Genomic DNA, 16741 nt, shown 5'->3' on the forward strand with positions numbered 1-16741 from the left:
GACATTGGTTAGGCCACTGTTGGAATATTGCGTGCAATTCTGGTCTCCTTCCTATCAGAAAGATGTTGTGAAACTTGAAAGTGTTCAGAAAAGATTTACAAGGATGTTGCCAGGGTTGGAGGATTTGAGCTATAGGGAGAGGCTGAACAGGCTGGGACTGTTTTCCCTGGAGTGTCGGAAGCCTGAGAGGTGATCTTATAGAAGTTTACAAAATTATGAGGGGCATGGATAGGGTAAATAGGCAAAATCTTTTCCCTGGGGTCGGGGAGTCCGGAACTAGAGGGCATAGGTTTAGGGTGAGAGGGGAAAGATATAAAAGAGATCTACAGGGCAACATTTTCACACAGAGGGCAGTACATGTATGGAATGAGCTGCCAGAGGAAGTGATGGAGGCTGGTACAACTGCAACATTTAAGACGCATTTGGATGGTTATATGAATAGGAAGGGTTTGGAGGGATATGGGCAGGGTGCTGGCAGGTGGGACTAGATTGGGTTGGGATATCTGGTCGGCGTGGACAGGTTGGACCGAAGGGTCTGTTTCCATGCTGTACATCTCTATGAATCAATGATTCTATGATCTGGAAGGTATGTTAGGGTCCTTGGACAGTGAGGAGGGAGGAAATGAATGGGCAAGTGGTATATCATCTACATATTGCAGAGGAGGGTGAAATTGGCAAGAGAGGAAGTGTTCGAAGGAATCAACTAGAGTGTTGCGGAGGAAACAGTGACAGTGAAGGGGACGGGAATATGTGTTTGATGTTGGCAGAAAATTACCTTTTGAATACAGAGTCTAGTGGAGTGGCAAGTGAGAACAAAGTTATCTTTTTATTGGTTCAGGGATGAAGGGGAAGGGTTAAGGGATGAAGAGTGGGAGACATGTTGAACTGTTTGGGATCCTGTCAACCTGGGAGGGGGAAGGGGCAAATCCTTGGTTGTGGAAAAAGGTATCAGAGGCACTCCAGTGGAAGGTGGCATCATTTAAACAGAGAGAAACAGAAAGTGGGAGAATGGAATGAAATTCTTGCAAGAGGCAGGGTTTGAAGTGGTATACTTGTGGTAACTATCAGAGTATGTGGGTTTGTAGTGGAAACTTTTGTATCTTTGATTTTTCTTGCATCCTCCAAATTCCAACCACCCCACCCAACACACAGCCTTATTTTGTTGACCATTTTCCTTTTCACACTTTAATTTACACATGTTTACATCTCTATCTTTCCTTCACCACCTTTAGTTACCCTTTGGCTCTTAGCACCTTTACAATCTGTTCCATTTGTTCTCCATTACCCTCTGTCTGCTGCATTAAAAAAAAACACAACCTGTTTCAGTTTCTCCAGCTGAGAAACCTGCTGAGTTTCTCCAGTTTTTTTTTATTTTGAGCTAGGTGATTAGCTCTTTCAGACAGCCAACACAGATGTGACGGGGTGAATCACTTCCTTGTGTTTATTTTAATTCACTTATGGGACTGGTGTTCTTAAACTGCTGCAGTCCAAAGTTGTCTCACAATGTCCTCAGGGAGGGAATTTCAGAATTTTGACCCAGTGACAGTGAAGGAACAGTAATATACTTCCAAGTCAGGATGGTGAGTGACTTGAAGGGGAACTTGAAGGTGGTGGTGTTCCCATGTATCAGCTTTATTATCCTTTGAGATAGAAATGGCCATGTTGTTTAATTCAGTGACTTCTAAATGTTTGACCAATATTACAGGCTGGCAGTATTTGTGATTGAATCTTAGTTTGAATATCCTAAATATCTTAAATATTCACCTGTTTATGTATGGATATATTGGACATGGGTGTGTGTGGGGGTGGGGAAGGGGGTTATGGGTGTGAGGGTTGAAGGCTTAAAAACCTGTGTTTTTTTATTAAAGCTGGATAGTCCTATGGCATTGAGGTGGACCTTTCCAACTGCTCACCTTCACAGCTGGCAATCCCAGTGGCTTTTCCCAGAGTCAACTGCCCCAATGTCAGTCAGCACCACTTGCTGGCATTGAAGGTCCCATCTCTAGTCCCAGATTTTCCAGCATTGGTGAGCATGTGAAAACTGCAATTTTCACAATTCCCATTATTGTTTCCAGGATGAATATTCAGCCCACTATTGCTGGAACATCGTTGTTGGCAAAATTAAAAATTGCGACCAGAGCATTGGCACTAACTATCAATCTGATATATGTCCACTAGACTGCAAACAATGAATGAAAGCTATATTTTATCAACATCACATTGGGGAGGAAACCACATTTCAATCAACCCACCATCACTATCCCATGAAATATCTCAATTCCGAAGCTGAGACTTGACTCTTTTGCCCTTGTGTTTGAAATAAATTTGCAGTGTGATTTGAATTATTTAATATAGAACATAGAACAATACAGTGCAGAATAGGCCCTTCGGCATTGATGTTGTACCAACTTTGAACTAATCTAAGCCCATCCCCCTACACTATCCCATCATCATCCATGTGCTTAGAATGAATTACTGTTGAATAATAAACCATTTCACTCATGGAATTGTAAGATTAGTTAGTATGGGAAATGGAAGTGATGAATTAATTAATAAAAAGTTCCTATTCTGATTTAGATTAACAGTCACCAAAAATATATCGGACCATTTACACGACTAACTTGTATTGTACTTCAGCTATGAACGTAGATGCTGATAACCGGGCTCTCTACACTGGATAAGCATCAATTTCTTTGAAAACAATTAGAGCAAAATTCATGAGTATGCCAACATTTGATCTGGTTTTAGATAACCAGTAGCTTATGTTTTAAAAATAAATGATACAAGTGTCAGTGTTTACCAGTGGGAACCTTCTTGTTTTGAAAAGCTAGTAATTTCAGTTGGAAGGCTGGTACTATGTTTTTGTGCATGGATAAAATATTAAATTTCAGGTCAAACTGGGGTAGCATGGTATTATTACAATGTCTGAATTCTGAAAATTAAAAAATCTCTCGAATCAGAAACTTTCATGTGCACCCCAAATCCACTCCCTACCTCTTAGAAATTAGTGCGGAAAGCATAAGCACAAATATTTAACTGCGTCACTATTTCTTTCCTGGATGTTTCTCAATTGTCTCCAGTGCCCTTGCATGGACCCCACCATTTCTGTAAAAGGTATTTTGGCATGTTGTGATGTTTGTCTCAAAGAGTGAGGTTTAAAGGGTGTGGATATGAATGTTGGTGAAAACTGAACAGTTTCGTTCTTAGATATCTTTGTGTCAGAGGCAATGCAAGTAACGTTCTCCAGACTGATTCTTAGCATAACAGGATTGTCCTTGAGGAGATATTCAGTTGATGAATGGTACATTCCCTGAATTTACAAGAATGATAGGTGATCTAATTGAAACAAAAAACTTCTAAGATGTTTGACAAGATAACTATTGGGAAAATGCTTACCCTGATTGGGAGTTTACATGAAGGAGGGGGGTGCAGTTTAAGAATAATGGGTTAGGCATTTAGGAATGACATGAAAATATTCTTCACTAAAAAGTTTGTGGATCTCTGAAGTGCTGTAACCTAGAGTGCAGTGAAAGCTCAGTTCTTTGTATTCAAATCAGAAATAAGGGAGAGAATGGCTAGTATGGGAAGGGGAGGCTGAGGTAGAAAGTCAGCCATGATCTAAACAAATTTAGAGTAAGCTTAATAAGTAGAATAGTCTACTCCTACTTATATTTCTTACATTTTTACTTTGTATGGAACAAAAGCGGGATAAGGGAATACAGACCTTGATGTTTTGACAAATCGGATCCCAAGTCCTCACGCTAGCAATGAGACCAAGAAAGATATTTTCCTGGAGTGGCCTCCTAATTGGATGTGTGACGTCACCAATTAATGATGGCAGACTAGCTGCCAATGCTGTCAGTCAACTCACAGGACCAACATTTCTGAAATCTCAGCAGCTCCACCAGGCAGGGAATACTGTCTATGTGGATCAGTGACCAAGAGGAAGCCTCTTAGTTTACAGGTATTCCCTATTTAAAATGATTCAAATATCATATTTAAAGCAATTTGTAAATAATGAAACCTACCTGAAGAGCACTTCCTACATTTTTGTTTTAGTCCAGTTACTGTGCACCAAAAAAACACTGTAATTCAGAGGTGGGGAACTTTTTCATGTTGGAAGGCCGCATTATGTTAGTTGTAATCTAATAAGGCCACATCCAAGAAACTTCAATCATATATTCTTCAAAATTCACATTATTTTGTAAAAATCTAACTAGAGTCACATTATAACTAAATCACGAGCATAACAGGTGTCGAAATAGCCCTTATGACTTACCAATGGTCTGTGAGGATTATTTTGTTGAATTTTCTTTTACTCTCTGGTATTTTAAATACATTCATTTTAAGATTAAAATAAAAATAATAAAGGACGAAGAAAACATATTAATAAAAAAATAAAAGATTTGTTCGGCAAAATTTGGATTCATTCAAAAGGCCACATGCGGCCTTAAGGCTGCAGGTTCCCCACCCATGCTATAACTGATTTTGCTCTTTAGACTTTTTTACATACATCACTTGTCTGCTTAACACCTCTCCCAACTCCTTCCCTCACTCCCTTTCACTTGTCACCCCTTTCACGACTTCCCTCTTCCAACCTCCTTGTTATTTCCCGGCTATTGTACCTCTTTCATGCCCTCAAACTGAGCAATCACTCAGCTGAGGGATTACAAGGGAGAACAGGAAAGGAGCAAGGCAGTAAAAGGTAGCCAGGAGAGGGAAACAGCAAGCCTGATGGAGTATAGACAAGGAAGCAGCAAGCAAGAGCAGCAGGAGATTGAAAGAGGGATTCTACGAGTAGAAAGGACAGTAAGTTCAAAATAAATTTTTGGAACAGTTAAGTTTAAGGCAGTGAATAAAATCTTAATACCAAATCCTATTATGTATTTTCTATTGAGAAAGCATCTATGGGAATAGATGAGCTGGAAAAGTTCTGCCTCAACAAAAATAGTGATGAAAGAAATATATAACCACGCAAAATTCTGATTAATCCTCCGGGTTTTACATGGGTGGTGGTGTTCATAGATTCTCATCACCTCATCTTCAGTGTAAATTGAAAACAAAACACAATTTTAAACTTCTGTTATTTTTATTGTAATTTGTTCTCTCAAATTTTCCCATGGGGACTTCATTATAGCTGCCTCCTGCAATAGAGAACTGGACGACTGACATACAATTTTTAAGGACATTAATTTTATTGGCTAAACATCACTGACAATATTATGCGCACAATATAGCATCTACATTTGAGCTCGTTTTAATGCTTTACTCTGATTTTAATAAATTTCATTATAAAAATATGTTTTAGTAAAGCCACAATAATTACTGGGCTTTGTTGGTGAACAGCTGTTAGCATGGAATGCTGAGACATACAGAATCAGACTATTTGTTCCATGTTACTTCCCAGGTGTGAGCTGAGATAGCTGAGCTCAGCCATAAGAACTATATGGGAACTATAATTGCCATCACAGGCTCCTGTGGAGAAAACCGGCATAAAGTCCCACTCTGACCACACTCTAGTGTTCTTTTTGTACGGTCAGTATATGCGGATGTTGGGTGAAGGTAAAGTCCTTCTGATTCCCTCCCTGCTGATTCAGTGTGCAGTTCCACAGGAACAAAGTACTTCAACAGTACTTTGTGGGGGTCTAACAAGGTTGATGCCAAACTAAGGTTACCAGATTCTGCAGAGTAGACAGATATTTACAGTGAAGTCATTCTTCCAACAAAAATTGCATCAATTAATAAGTGGCTCTGGAATGCTCCCTGTGGAACCATATCCTAGCATGAGTGACTGACTTCAGAAGAATGGGATGGGATAATCACTGTGTTGACATTCTGGACTTGTTTTTAAAGCCCAACTCATAATGAGATTTATCAAAGTACAATGGTGGATCATTTTCTAATACCACATCAACATTTAATGTAAACGTGCCATCCCTTGCAAATTTCTTAAACTTTATAGAAATGCTACTTCTTTATTTAGATAATTTTCCAAACACTTTTAGGGAGAATGAATTAGTGAAATCAAACGATTATATTTACCAGGAAATACAATAATTGAAAGCAGTTATGAATAATCTAGCATGCTGTGCTGTGTAATAAGGGATAAAAACACAAATTATGTCAGCTATTGTGATCAGCAAGGCAATATAATTCTTTATATAATTTTCACAATTTTTTTTGTATTACAGAATGGGCATTTGTTGCTTTAGTGCTCTCAGGATCTCTAATATTCCTCATCTTACTTGGTGTATGCTGGTGCCAGTGCTGTCCTCACACATGCTGTTGTTACGTCCGCTGCCCATGTTGTCCAGAGTCTTGCTGTTGCCCTCGAGCCTGTAAGTACACTTTTCTACAGTTCAGTTGGGAAAGGGATTATTTTCTGTCTCTTGACTTCTTCTTTTCATTACCTTTTAGGAAGGTTTATTTAGTTAAAGACACAAGATTAATAGGATTGTTCATAAATTTCAGGAATTACAATCAACAAGATTGTTTCTTCTTCAGTGCACCTATATACGTGTCTGCCCTTAGAAAATGATTTTATGTGATACAAACAAAAATTATGCACTGATCTGAAAAGAAATAGTGTTCATTGAATAAAGCTACGTAACAGATAAAACACAGAAAAAAAGTTACCTTCCAATACTTTCATTCTAATATGTTACAGACTAAACACAAAGCATTTTGGAGTGTAATATCATGTTGGCAGAAAGAAATCAAGCCAGGGGACTCGGTAGACACCAGCTGATAATTTCAAAAGATGCAAAATGCCCCATCACTTGTACAAAACTCTACAATGGCAATTAAATATTAAAGTGACTAAAGAAATGATAAATTGAAACTGTGGGAGCCATCATCAGTTTATTTAGGACATCGTGATAGTGCAGCTATGAGTAACAGCAAGAGGGTTAATTTCACACAAATAATCGTTCAAGGGCATGCAGTCTTTTATTAAACAAGAAAAGAAAATCAATGTTCCTGTATGGAACAAGGCCTTTACCAATTAAAGAGAAATGTTCAATATTATTCTTCTCTCTTAACCAGTATATGCAGCTGGGAAAGCAGTAAAAGCTGGACATCTTCCTAATGTTGCAGCCTATCCACCGTATTACATCCCCAGGGTACCCATATCACCAAGTGTAATTGATTCAAAACCTCTGTCTTCGACTGCACATGTGGACAATGATATGGGAGGATCTGGTAAGAAAACTTTTACTCAAAACAAAAATCATTTTTAGGACCTCGGTTACCACGTCCAATATCAACAATATCAAATCGTGTATAGAAAGAAGCTCTTAAACTTATTCTAGACAAAGCTCCAAACATAACTACATAATAACAGCTAGTGGAAACGATACAAATTGGTAACTAGCATTAATAATTTGCCTTTTTTCATTTATTAACCACACTTTCTTCATTATCCTGGATTTTACTCAATCATACTCAATCATTTTATGTGATAACCTAATTCCTTGGGATAGGTGAAGCAGGTCTGCAGCTCCATCTTAGAGGTCCTCTTCCTTGCCCGCAGTCACAGGTCACCATTTGATGACTTCTCCACATCCACAATGGTGACATGGCAGCTAAGGCCGCTTTTTCTAGTTTAAATTTGAAAATCTTCTGAAGACAGCACCTCAATTTTGAAGCATCTTCTTGTTCAGTTGCCAGCCATTGGATGTTGCTGCTGCTGCTTCCAAGCTGGAATGCCTCTCCTTAACCTGCGTTACAACTGGCCAATTCAGGAAAACTCACAGCTGAGTGATTGTTTCCCATAAGGTGATGCACTTTCAGTCTGACACTGGGATTTAGGAGGCCACAGGAAAATTGTACTCGGTGTTGCTGTTTGTTTTCAGAGTTAAACTACAGGTACTACATCTAAAATCTGGCACTATGAAAATCGGAATTATCTGAAAACTGGACATTTTTCCTCGTTTTACTCTCCTGGAGCACAGTAGGCATGGCCACAATAAGGTCGCTTTAAGGCTGATTCCAGAGAACAAACTCAGTGAGGATTGTACACAAACATACTGAACGTACAGGGTAGGAGCACAGGTGTATAATTTGACCCCTTGAACCTGCTTTGCTGTTTACTAAAATCATGGTGCATCTGATTGTAACCTTTAACTTCATATCCCAGGTAACCTTTCATCCCTTTACTTATCAAGAACTTATTTATCCCTGCCCTAAAAATATTTAAACACTCTGTTTCTACTTCCTCATGAGGACTCTTCGAAACATAGAAAATAGGAGCAGAAGTAGGCCATTTGGTCCTTTGAGCCTGTGCTGCTATTCAACATGATCATGGCCAATTGTCCAACTCAGTTTCCCATTTCTGCTTTCTCTGGTACCTTTTTATCCTTTTAGTCCCACAAACCATATATGACTCCTTCTTGAAATTTTTTTTATTCAGTCATGGGACATGGGTGTTCCTGGCTGGCTAGCATTTATTGCCCAAACCCTAGTTGCCTATAAGAAGGTGGTGAGCTGTCATCGTGAATTGCTGCAGTCCACATGCTGTACATACACCCACAATTCCTTTCAAGAAGGAATTTCAATGCTTCAACATTTCAGTACTTTGGCTTCAAGTACTTTTTATGGCAGAGAATTCCATCTGGATGAAGAAATTTATCAACATCTTAGTCCTACCCCATATCGTTAGACTGTAGCCCCTGGTTGTGGACAACACAATCATCAGGAATATCCTTCCTGTGTTTAGCCTGTCCAACCTTGTTCAAACTTTATAGGTTTCTCAGAGATTCTCCTCTCATTCTTCCAAACGATAGTGTATATAGATCCCTGAGGAAGGGCTCCTGCCCAAAACATCACTCCTCGGATGCTGCCTTTTCCAGCACCACTCTAATCTTGACTCTGATCTCCAGCATCTACCGTCCTCACTTTCACCTATATAGACCTAACTTATCCATCATCTCTCCATATTCAGTCCTGCCATCCCAGAAATCAGTCTGGTTTGTTATATTCCCTCCATAGCTAGAACATCCTTTCTCAGATAAGGAGACCTAAACAGTACAGAATAATCCAAGAATACTCCAGATACATTCTCAGTCTCACCAGTCCCCTGTATAACCTCGCGAAGCCTTTGGTTGGTAAATGTAATCAATAATACATCTGGAAATGAGTCAAGGTTTATGTTAAATCAGCTGATCTCAGAACGCATTGCTATAGGAATGATACAGTTATCCTCAGGATTCCCTTTGGAACACAAATTAAGCCAGAGTTTTCTCTGCTAGTATATCTGAGCCCTGGTATACATATATCTGCCTTTCCAGGGAATTTCTTATGAGGAATTATTAAATGCTCGCGGTGAGATTCTGACTGTTATCAATCAATATCTGATTATTTTATATGTCATGAGAAAACAAAGTGCCAGTACTAATAGTGTTTTCACAGGAAAATGTAAATACTACTTCTTTCATTCTATATCAGAACTAACTGACAGTGCACAATTCTCCATTCCTTCAGGATTAGACTGTGACACATGAGTTGTAAATGATTAGGAAGTGATTGCGTTCTCTTTATCTTTAAATGACAACTTCTGTTTAATCAAAGCTGCAATGAGATGCCTCCTCCGCCCGTCAGCCCATCTGATCAAGGTTCTGTTGTACTGAGGTAACCTTCTTTGCTGTCACTACACCCCCAATTTTGCTGTCATCTGCAAACTTACTACCTCCTATGTTCGCATCTAAATCATTTATATAAATAACAAAAGCAGTGGACCCAGCACCAATCCTTGTGGCATAAAGCTAGTCACAGACCTCCAGTCTGAAAAGCAACCCTTCACCACCACCCTTTTGTCTCCTATCTCTGAGTCAATTCTGTATCCAAATGGCTAGTTCTCCCTCTATTCCATATGCAGTCATCTATTCTTACTGATTGCAGTCTATGGCTCAGAAAGTTGAGGATCCAGTTACAGAGAGGGGAGCCATGACCTAGGTCTCAGAGTTGCGTGATGAGTTTGTTTGGGATTATAGTGTTGAAGACAGAACTGAAGTTCATAAGCAGAAGCCAGACATAGGTATCCTTGTTATCCAGATGTTCCAGGGATGAGTGCAGGGGAAGGGACATGGCATCTGCTGTGGACCTGTTGTGCCGGTAGGTGAATTGTAAAGGGTCAAGGCAACTTGTTAGGCTGGAGTTGATGTGAGCCATGACTAACCTCTCGAAGCACTTTCAGAATTATGAAGGTTAGAGCCACTGGGCGGATAACTTGAAATTAAGGCACATGAGTTCTGTGGTTGAGCAGTTAATCAGTCACACCCCCACATGCACCTAAACTATGAGAAATGGGAAGACTATATTTGAAAGAAAGACTAGAGTTTTTCAAGTGCGCATGCAGTTCTAAAATGGATGACTATACACAGAAGGTCAATTTAAAATACTCTGAACCTTCTTGGGAGATTGTAAATAAGGCTGCATTTGACTAAAAGTGGCTCCTATATATAAGATATGGATTGATAAACATGATGTCTTGTCTGTTGAGGCAAAACCACCAGCTGTTAGCAGTTTGGACTTCTTTAACATTAAATCAGCTATCAATGTGGTAGTGACCAGAAAATGGGGGCGAGGTAAAGTTGAGGGAAAACACGAATAGAAGCAAGCAGTATCCTGGAATTGAGTGGATTATTCCTGGTCCTTGCAGCTATATATTATATAGTAATCTACTAACAATAGATTGATTTAACACACCTATTTTTTTCTCATTCTTCTCTAGTACGAAGTGGCTACAGGATTCAAGCCAACAAAGAGCAAGACTCCATGAAGGTCCTTTATTATGTGGAAAAGGAATTGGCACAATTTGACCCCTCTCGGAGAAAATATGAACAATGTATGGGTGATTTGTAATAAGATAGATTTGAGGCATGTTTACTGTGGCTATTTTCTAATAATATACTAGCTCAGCAAAAGCATTAACTTCATTAGAGACTTTCAACCTCCAATGTTTCATTTAAGTTTGCACTGCCGTGATCAATGCAGCTTTAGCAGTGTAGCTATTTAAATTCATTTATGTTCTCTCCCTGTAAAAAGACTATTAAAAGCATTTCATAAATGTGTATGATTTTTAAATACACATTTTGAAAAAGAATGCTGTGACCCACCTACCAATTTTAATCTGCAATATTCTATTGTATTCATTCATAGAATCCCCAAGTGTATTCACAGAATCCTTACAGTGTGGAAACAGGCCCTTCGGCCTAACAAGTCCACACTGACCTTCCGAAGAGTAACCCACCCAGATGCATTCCCCTACCCTATTATCTTGTGTTTATCCCTGACTAATGTACCTAATCTACAGATCCCTGAACACTTTGGGCAATTTAGCATGGCCAATTCACCTGACCTGCATATCTTTGGTTTGTGGGAGGAAACCAGAGCACCCAGAGGGAACCCATGCAGACACAGGGAAAATGTGCAGACTACGCACAGACAGTTGCCTGAGTCTGGAATCGAACCGGGGTCCCTGGTGCTATGAGGCAGCAGTGCTAACCCTGTTATGGTTAGCATTTCCATACTGCTATAATGCAGTAGTTCTGTTCTCATGCAATCCTATGTTATGAATAAATAGTGTAATAGCAGCACCATTAAACTACTGGGCTGGAATCATGTTATAACCAGTACATACTTTAAGACTTTGTGCTGTAGAAACAGTGTCCCCAATTCGTCAATCATGTCATAGCAAATTTGTGTTAATGAAACATACATTATGGTAGTCCACCCTGTAGTATATAACAACCTTTGAAATTCCGTGAGAGTTTTCCTGGTCTCCTGAAGAATCTAAAGATGGAATCCATTCCCCTGACCCTTGTATCACAGAATCATAGAGAAGTCACAGCACAGAAAGAGGCCATCCTCTTTACTATCAAATACTCAACCCATTTTTGTCTGCAAATTTCCTAAGCATGTCTCGTACATTTAAGTCAAAACCATTCATTACATACCAAAAACAAGAGACCCATAATTGCTAGCTGTAGAACACCACTGGAAACAGCTTTCCATTTATAAAAACATCTGTCAACTATTACTGTTTGCTTCCTGTCACTGAGCCAATTTTGGATCCAACTCACCACATTCCTCTGTATGTCATGAGTTTTAATTTTTATTCATCATCTGAAGTACGAAACTTTGTCAAATCTCTTACTAAGATCCATGTAGACAATATTCACTGCACTATCCTCATGAATACTTGTTACTTCCTCAAAACGTTCAATTAAGTTGGCAAAACGTGACCTTCCCTTCACAAATCATTCTGACTTCTTCAATTAATCTAATCTTCGACACGAATCAATTAACACTGTCTCTCAATGTTGATTCCAGTAATTTGCCTACTACAGAGGTCAGACTGACTGGCCTTTTAGTATTTGATCTATTCCTTGTACTGTTTTATTATAATGGCAAAACATTTCTGGTACCTTGCTTGTATCTAGTGAGGAGAAAGTGAGGACTGCAGATGCTGGAGATCAGAGCTGAAAATGTGTTGCTAGAAAAGCGCAGCAGGTCAGGCAGCATCCAAGGAGCCGGAGAATCGATGTTTCGGGCATGAGCCCTTCTTCAGGAATCTGTAGTTCAGGAATCTGTAGTTGGTAGTTCTTCCAAGCACCCTGAAATCTGCTTTCAGGATCTCATTTCCATTCCTACCCAAGACACTGGCACTAATGTGGACTATGAATTCTGATTGATCACCTCTCCCAGAACAAGGTCTTGCAGTTGCTCAGTAATAAACCTGACCCTGGCACTGCCCTGGAGTCAGACGGACAGTCACAGAAACACCGACCTGATGCTGTAGCTATGGTATCCTCTATTGCTATTGCTCCTCTATTTTTCTTCCTTCACCTCCTGAATGGCTGAGTCATACTTGGTGTCACCAACTTGAGAACTGAAATGGAATACCAATGAAGGAGCACAATAGACTCAGAGGACTGCTGCACAGTCAGCATGGATGTCTTAGACTGGCTGGTGTTTAGCAATTTCTTCGCTTTTACGCCAATATGCTTTATGCAAGACTCCACATTCACCTTTTCAGTATCTTGGATTGCTCACCTCTCATGCCGTTTTCAAGCTGTCAGATCACTTCCCTCTCTAGGATGACATTGATCTTGACTTCCTGTCTCATGGTCCCCACTTTGCCTGCTCCAAAGGACCAAACTCACTAATCACTGGTATAATGGTAGTGACTCATTTGCAAGTTCTGTGGCAAAATGCAGGAAGTTATGTAATGCAATTTTCAAAATACATTGTACAAATAATTATTTGATTCATTTGATCATAGTAATCCAGTAACTGCTTGTTATCTACAAGGCAAAAGCACTTAATTTCATCTATCATTCCAAAACACAGAAGATAAACTAAATATCACAATGATCAGATGACAAGTTTTGATCAGAATTTCAAAATCTAGTGAGGACTGGAAAATGATCCTCAGAGCAATCACTATTCCCTCCTTTTTTACCTTTAACATCCTAGGATACAATTAATCTGGTGTTGGTGTTTATCCCTCTTCAAGGTCAGTTCCTCCAATACTTCCTTTTTCATTATATTTTATCTAATATCTACCTGGATCTTCAACTGGAATGTCTGTATCATCTCTCTCTGTGAAGGCAAAGACAAAATATTCAATTAGAACCCTACCTACATCATCTACTTATACACACAAGTTACCCTGTGCACATCAAATGGATCCAATCTGTTCCTTAGTCATCCTTTTGCTCTTAATCTACTGAGAAAACATTTTTAGATTTTCCTTTGCTTTCCTAATTTACATTTTCACTTCATCCTTGTACTTTCCATATTCCTCTAAGCTTCCTAATGTATTACATTTGAAATTATCTTAAATTGTCTTTTTTTCTCCTTTACCTTGCATGCTTCTCCATAACTGAAAAAGTGGACGCTCTAGATTTGGTAGTTCTACTCTTTTTCTTTGTAGGGACATATCCATAGTGTGGCTCAGAATCTCATTTCTAAATGCCTCCTAATGATTTGGCACTGATTTTCCCTCAAGTAGCTGCAACCAGTCCAGTTTTGATAGATTAATTCTTAGCTTTGTAAAGATTGCTTTCCCCCAATGTAGGAAATTTACTCCTGTTTTATTTTTGTCCCTTTCCATAATGATGCTAAAAGTAACTATATTATGATCAATGTCTTCTAGGTGGTCAACCACTGCTATTTCTTCCGCATGCCCAGCTTCATTTCTTAAGACTAAGCTTAAAATTGCAACCTCTCCCATTGGGCTTCTGATGTGCTAGCTAAAAATGGTCTCTTGAATACAGTTCAAGAATGTTGTGTCTTCTGTGTACTTCACAATATTTGAATCCAAGGGTATTTGTGTAGTTGAAGTCCCCAACTATTATTGTCCTGTTGTTTTCACAGTCAGACATTTGCCTACCTATTTACTCTTCTAACTCTCTTTCTCACTATTTGGCAGTCTATAGTACACATCAAGCAGTGTATCTGCCCCCTTTTTTTGTTTCAGTTCAACCCATATGATCTGATTTGATGCTTTGTTTAGTATATCATCCCTTCTCACAATTGTGATTGATTCTTTAATCAATAATATTACACCTCTACCTTTTTTATCCCCTTCTCTATCCTGCTTGAAAATATCCAGGCCTGTTGAGCAATCATCCTTGGCCATCTTTAAGCCAATGTTCAATTTTGGCTGTGATTTCATGCTGTCTTTTGTCTCTGTGCCCTCATCAACCTTTAATTACTATACTCTTTGCACTTACATATCTACCTTTTAAGACTGCCAATTTGCTTTGCTGCACTTCTTTTAACCTCTACTTCCTCTGTCTTTCAGAGTCACTTGTGAAGCTTCTTCCTCCCGTTCCTGCTGAATTTAATCTCAGTTTTCCAAACCCCTGACAATCTTGATAGTTTGTTAGTGGCACTAGCTTCCCTGCAAGATATGTATCATGGTCCTGTTTAGGGACCAACCATTTTGTATGGGTCACATCTTCCCCAAAATCAGTACTAATGACCAAAATCTGATGCTCACCCTTGTACACCAGTTTTTCAGCCATGTGTTCAATTGCTTGGTTCTCCTATTTTTATCTCCACTAGCACTGGGACTGGGAGTAATCCTGAGATTACTGCTTTAGAAGTCCTGCCTTTCTTCCAAGCACCCTGAAATCTGCTTTCATGATCTCATTCCCATTCCTACCCAAGTCACTGGCACTAATGTGGACTATGAATTCTGATTGATCACCTCTCCCAGAACAAGGTCTTGCAGTTGCTCAGTAATAAACCTGACCCTGGCACTGCCCTGGAGTCAGACGGACAGTCACAGAAACACCGACCTGATGCTGTAGCTATGGTATCCTCTATTGCTATTGCTCCTCTATTTTTCTTCCTTCACCTCCTGAATGGCTGAGTCATACTTGGTGTCACCAAATTGAGTAACTGAAATGGAATACCAATGAAGAAACACAATAGACTCAGAGGACTGCTGCACAGTCAGCATGGATGTCTTAGACTGGCTGGTGTTTAGCAATTTCTTCGCTTTTACGCCAATATGCTTTATGCAAGACTCCACATTCACCTTTTCATTATCTTGGATTGCTCACCTCTCATGCCGTTTTTAAGCTGTCAGATCACTTCCCTCTCTAGGATGACATTGATCTTGACTTCCTGTCTCATGGTCCCCACTTTGCCTGCTCCGAAGGACCAAACTCACTAATCACTGGTATAATGGTAGTGACTCATTTGCAAGTTCTGTGGCAAAATGCAGAAAGTTAAATACTGTGCAAATAATTATTTGATTCATTTGATCATAGTACTCCAGTAACTGCTTATTATTTACAAGGCAAAAGCACTTATTTTCATCTATCATTCCAAAACACAGAAGATAAACTAAATATCACAATGATCAGATGACAAGTTTTGATCAGAATTTCAAAATTTGCAAATGATATGAAACTTTAGAGAGTAGTGAAGCAGTGAAGAAGATAGGAATAACTTTTAAGAGGACATGACAAAATGATAGAATGAGTGAATGTGGCAAATTAAATTCAATACTGAAAGCTGCATGTTGCTGCATTTTGATAAGAATGAGGACAGACAATCCAGGCTAAATGGTGTAATAAAGAGAGCTCTGGGGTGTATAATGAAACATGTTTGAAATGTCAAGATAGATTAATGATGCAGTTAATAAAGCTAATATGTTGGAGTTATAGCTAGCAAAAAAGGAAGATTGTTGGAGGTCAACCATCTTAGTAGCAGGACATCTCACTACAGGGTTTCTACATGGTCATGTCTTTTGCCCAACCACCAATGACCTTCCTTCTATAGTAAAACTAATTCAAAACTAGGGGGCATATTTTTAAGGTGAGAAAGGAGAAAGTTTTAAAAAGGATAGTGGAGCAACTTTTTTTGTGCAGAGAGTGATTCATGTTTGAAATGAACTGCCAGAGAAAGCAGTGGATGCAGGTACAGTTGCAACATTTAAAAGGCATTTGAATAAGGACACAAATTGGAAAGATTTGGAGGTCAAACGCAGGTAAGTGGTTCTAGTTTAGTTTGGGAACATGGTCAACGTAGACTAGTTGGACCGAAAAGTCTGTTTCCATGCTTTCTACACTATAACTATGACTTATCATACCTGATTGGATGAATGACGGCATGTGAAGGTTTTGAATTTATAACAAAAGTTTGTGATTCCATGGAGATCAGTAGCCATCTTGGAGGCCATAACTCATGTTTTTTTTAGCAAAATTGACCCAACTCCATGAAC

At 39.2% G+C, this 16741-nt stretch overlaps 1 protein-coding gene across 3 annotated transcripts in view; it reads left to right on the forward strand.

Moving 5' to 3' along the window:
• LOC122555241 (immunoglobulin-like domain-containing receptor 2) overlaps nucleotides 1-16741 on the forward strand; it is a 140659-nt gene that overhangs the window by 114427 nt on the left and 9491 nt on the right. For all 3 annotated transcript variants that reach the window (XM_043701025.1, XM_043701023.1, XM_043701024.1), the window contains 3 exons: nucleotides 6192-6338; nucleotides 7045-7200; nucleotides 10730-10843. In XM_043701025.1, the coding sequence (XP_043556960.1) occupies nucleotides 6192-6338; nucleotides 7045-7200; nucleotides 10730-10843 (417 nt within the window). The remainder of the gene's footprint in view (nucleotides 1-6191; nucleotides 6339-7044; nucleotides 7201-10729; nucleotides 10844-16741) is intronic.

The sequence above is a fragment of the Chiloscyllium plagiosum genome, chromosome 12, assembly GCF_004010195.1.
Source record: "Chiloscyllium plagiosum isolate BGI_BamShark_2017 chromosome 12, ASM401019v2, whole genome shotgun sequence".
NCBI classification, from domain to species: Eukaryota; Metazoa; Chordata; class Chondrichthyes; order Orectolobiformes; family Hemiscylliidae; genus Chiloscyllium; species Chiloscyllium plagiosum.